This window comes from Octopus sinensis, linkage group LG18, assembly GCF_006345805.1.
Source record: "Octopus sinensis linkage group LG18, ASM634580v1, whole genome shotgun sequence".
NCBI lineage: Eukaryota > Metazoa > Mollusca > Cephalopoda > Octopoda > Octopodidae > Octopus > Octopus sinensis.
In genome coordinates this window covers 40,679,653-40,684,652 of record NC_043014.1, presented here as the reverse complement: position 1 = coordinate 40,684,652, position 5,000 = coordinate 40,679,653, and the positions used below count along the sequence as shown (strand labels likewise).

At 30.8% G+C, this 5,000-nt stretch overlaps 1 protein-coding gene and 1 long non-coding RNA gene across 4 annotated transcripts in view; one reads left to right on the top strand and one right to left on the bottom strand.

The window, feature by feature from the left end:
* LOC115221199 (serine/arginine repetitive matrix protein 1) overlaps window positions 1-5,000 on the top strand; it is a 200,128-nt gene that overhangs the window by 130,375 nt on the left and 64,753 nt on the right. For all 3 annotated transcript variants that reach the window (XM_029791359.2, XM_036510907.1, XM_029791358.2), the window contains 3 exons: window positions 1-8; window positions 1,034-1,127; window positions 2,867-3,011. The exon at window positions 1-8 is cut by the window's left edge and continues 2,847 nt beyond it. In XM_029791359.2, the coding sequence (XP_029647219.1) occupies window positions 1-8; window positions 1,034-1,127; window positions 2,867-3,011 (247 nt within the window). The remainder of the gene's footprint in view (window positions 9-1,033; window positions 1,128-2,866; window positions 3,012-5,000) is intronic.
* LOC118767003 overlaps window positions 1-5,000 on the bottom strand; it is a 43,545-nt gene that overhangs the window by 10,057 nt on the left and 28,488 nt on the right. The gene's annotated exons all lie outside the window — the stretch shown is intronic.

The window sequence follows — 5,000 nt, the reverse complement described above, 5'->3', positions numbered from 1 at the left end:
TTGTTGAAGTAAGTTTAAAATTTACTACTTGATTATTTGAAAGGAATATGTTTTTTTTTTCTTTTTTCATTTGAGGTTTGAAACCTTTTCTTTTCTAAATTTGTGATAAAGTAAATAGTTTTTCTGTGATTCTACACATGATGTGTAGTTAAATGCTGCTTTTAAATGGGAACTTATTTAATAAAAATTAGTAACAAATTGTATTAATAACTAAAAGCTATACTTAATAAAACACTTTCTAGCTAAAACTAAAAAAATAAATATTTCCCTGAATTACAAGTTTAATGTGAATATATATTTGTTGTTCTGAAGTGTTAGCATTGAAAATTCCAAGTACAAATTTTAGTGTTGTCTAGGGAAATCCTTTCTATGTCATCCTAGAATCATGTTTGGCATAGATTAAAGTTTCAAAATAAAGCATTTCATAACATTATATTCTATAAGTGTTAAATGAAAATGTCTTGGTGTGTTTACTGAGACCACAGGCTTGGGGCTGAAAGTATTTTCATCTTTAGTATTATGTATGTTTTTTTTTAGCCTGGTATAGGTTAAATATAATTTATTATTGTGTATCTAAAGCCTTTATCTAGCTGGTTGTTATACTTTAATTTCTAACAATTTTATTAGAAACCTGTATCCATGTTATTTATATGAATAAAACAAGTATTTTAATATTTTAAAACTAAAAGTTAACCACAGATTCGTTTAGATGAAATCTATAGTTTTTTTTAAATTATATTTTAGAGATAGTTAGATAAAAACATTTTTATAGCAAAATTATATACATTATTCATTATATATATACTTTCTATATATGTGTACATATACATATATGTCTATGTGTGTATGTATGTAAAAAGGAATTTATTAGTAGTTATGAGATGAACTTCAGTTTTTTCTACACCACACATCCAAAAGCACACAAGTAGAACTGCATTCTCATGTAGCCATGTAGAAAAATTGAATACATTTCAAATTGACTGTTTCACTAAGTGTTAATGTAATTCATCTTTCTGTATTTAACTCTTAATAGTGAAGAGATTTCTCAAACAGAGAAAGCGAAATTTGGGGAACTTTGCCAACATCAACCAGGAAGAATTTGGTTTGCCAGATATGTCAACTCTCAAGTAAGCTTTGATTTATCATTTATTCTTATGTAATGTGTGAAAGTTAATCTATCAGTAGTTCTCATACTTAGTGCCAATACATTCACACCCTAGTATGTTTACTTAGTGACTTGCTCAGTAAAACTTCATCATATTTAATGCTAATATGCATGTACAATGCAGAAATTATTGATTATGTAAATGCATTAAGCACTACCATTCAGCTCATTGCCATGGCTATTTTTAAGCACATTTCCATTGATTTTAAATGATTTCCTCTGCATGGCTTTATTTGTAGTGTTTTTATTTTCCAGTCATTCAACTTTTCTTTTTATCAACATTTTCTGATATTGTAGTAACCAAAAGTAAATATAACAGCAATTCTCCATCCAGTAAGTTATATTATTTTGGAATGCAAGCTGATACAAGTATCACTAACAATGAAACTGATTTTCATTAGCTTATATAAACAATGGGTAGTAACCACCAGTATAGAAAATCGTTCGTAAATTTTATCACCTTAAGATATTTACTGTCAGAGAAAAAAAGGAGTGTTATCTTAGTATCAGAGCATTCATTCTTCATAAACACATATTTAGAGATTTGACATTTACTAATAAATATGTATATCTATCCTTGGTAGTCCCCCCCCCACTTCCTTTTTTCCATTAAACATCAATAATCTAACACCTGACATTTATGCTCATATACATTTATTATGATCCTCAATAATTATGAAATGATTGTTCTCAGAAACATTAATTCACTTTCCTAGAGAATAGCTATTGAAATGTGGTAAGAAGCTTGTTTACCAACCACATGGTTCCAGGTTCAGTCCCACTGCGTGGCACCTTGGACAAGTGTCTTCTACTATAGTCTCGGGCCGACCAAAGCCTTGTGAGTGGATTTGGTAGACAGAAACTGAAAGAAGCTCATTGTATATATATATATATATAATATATATATATATATATTATATATATATATATATATGAGTATGTATGTATGTGTGTGTGTATATGTTTGTGTGTCTATGTTTGTCCCCCCCCCCCCCACATCGCTTGACAACCGATGCTGGTGTGTTTACATCCCTGTAACTTAGCAGTTCGGCAAAAAGAGACCGATAGAATAAGTACTAGGCTTACAAAGAATAAGTCCTGGGGTCGATTTGCTCGACTAAAGGCAGTGCTCCAGCATGGCCACAGTCAAATGACTCAAACAAGTAAAAGAGTAAATTAGTTAAACTGAAACTATTTCTTTAAAGAAATAGATTACCCTTTTTTTATTCTGTAAAATCCCTTGACAATTTACATTAGATTTAAAGCAAATATTTTCAGTTTTCTTTTGTTTAGTTAGTGGGAAGCCCTCTCAGACAGCTCTATTTACGGCTTGAGTCACACTAATTGAAATCAAAGTTTGGGTTACAATTTCACTTCACATTGATGGTCTGGAAAAAATAGATACGGTCTAAAGCAGGGGTGGGCAAACTTTTTTGATCGCGGGCCGCACAGTGCGTCTTTTGAACCTTGGCGGGCCTCATTTATAAAAATCAAGTGAAAATATTTTTAAAGGCGGTTATAGACCTATAAACACACAATTGATTGAAAGGAAATTTTGTGAAATATTCCTCTCGGCGGGCCACATGAAAACCTATGGCGGGCCGCATGCAGCCCGCGGGCCGTAGTTTGCCCACCTCTGGTCTAAAGGTACACATCTGTCCAAAAATTATATATTTAGTATTCATTTCTTTCCTTTTACAGAGAGTGCACAACAAGAGAGTTGATGAACAGATTTTCTTCCGTCTAGTCCAATATTTCTCAGTGGTATTATTCGAATGTCACATGGCAGAGGACTATACCCCGGCAAAGTCATTAATGAATATGTGTTTCACATTTTTCTACGAAAGTAAGTGGCATATTTCTTTTCCCATTGTTTATTCCTTAAGCAATTCTTTTATCTATGTTTACCTGGGAAACATTTTGGTTTTAGCTGTTACTTCACCCCTTTCTTGCCATAATATTTAACTAAATATTCTGTAAAACTAATTGATTTAATGTGAGGTATACTAGCCATCTCAATATGGCTAACCACTAAGGGTGGGTGTTACTGTAGCTTGTAGCCCCATGAGAGCATCGTTTCCAGCTGGCTTTAGGCACACTTTCTGTGCCCTTGTGGTATTTGCAAAGGGGAGGTCATCCCTCCCTCGTCAACCTAAGTGATACGCACGGACTGCAGTTTCTAGGTATTGACCTGTCATTGGCGTGTGACAATCACCGGTTTTCGATGAAGGGAGTCCCAATGCAAATCCTTATTACATTTTTCCAGTAACTTTTTGTCACTGATCTCGAAAAACTGTATGCAAACACATTGTCGTGCAGTTACTGTTTACATCTCAGTCAGAGATTTATTATTAATTGATTTAAATATTCATTTATTTTCGTATTGATTTATCACATACAGAAGCAACCAAATATATCCCATTTCACAATGAGAAATTGGGCAGCATTGAATATATTTTTTATACTACACACCTTAAAATTGTTATAATTTTTAAAACACATTACCTACTTCTGATGTTCAATTTTGAACATTTTTTTTATATTTTAACCTTAAAGCATGCTATGGCTATAACAATTTCAATAACAATCTATTTTTGTAATTCTTTCAAAAGATGTGGGGTGAGAATTTGTCTGCAAGACATAATGACTAAGGATATTAATTTAATGTTTATAGATTAAAATATTATTTTGATATTTATCTATGGTAATATATATTGCACAGACTTATTCGGACAATCTACTGTCAAGGTGTAAAACACTAAAATTTCAAGATGGTTTTTAAATCATGTTGATATTATGAATAAGATAGGAAAGCAGAAATGTTTAAAAATGAAAGTAATTCTTACTTTGCCAATACCTTTATACTCTGAAACTACTCCAATTTACCTCAAAGGTAATTCACACTCTAAATAAGACAATTCTTTACTAACAATGATTTTAATTAATCAGAATGAAATTTCTTAATGATTAATACAAATTCCTACTTTTCATTATCAATTGTTAAATTACACAGAATACTTTCATTAACTGTTAAAGAAAATATATTTCATCTGGAATAATTGATCAAAATTTTGTTACCTGTTGTAACAAATTTGAAAAAAAAACTCAAATCCATCATTTATGCTCAATGTCCAAACTGTTTATTCATCTCTAAAGGCCAATTAAATAACCCTATGTACTGTTATGCATTAAATTATTAGGACTTTTAAACTATCTTTTAAATTTTCCCTTAAGAAATAGAAAATTTTAGGAAGTCTATAACTTGTTATAATTATAAAAATCCCAAAGAGTTGTAGTGATGTTATTCTGTTGCTTCTGCTTTTCCCAATAACACTTTATTTGTTGCGTCAGATTAACCCTTTCATTACCAACCCGGCTGAAACTGGCTCTGGCTCTCAGTACAAAAATCTTGTTTTCATAAGTTTTGAATTAAAATCTTCCACCAAACCTTAGTCACCAGCTGAATGATAACTAAGTTGTTTTACTAAATTCTTTGTTATATTTAAAGTAATTGAAAGAAACACAGAGCATCTCAAAATAAATACAGTAAGGAAAGGGTTAATATAAAAGGTTATTGAAGCCTGAATGAATTAATTTATTCATTGTTTTGTATAAAACTACACAGTATATAAAATGTATTATTTGGTCTTTAGATAGATCCAATGATTTTTCTTTTTGTTCATTGTGTTCACTTCTTAAATATATTCCATCTGTCACTTTATACACCATTTTTTTTTTTAATCTTTTTCTATTAATGGATTGTAAAAGTATATGAAATGAAATCACTGTTGCTGCAGATGTTTGTTAATGATGATGATGATGTGTCCTTGTACAT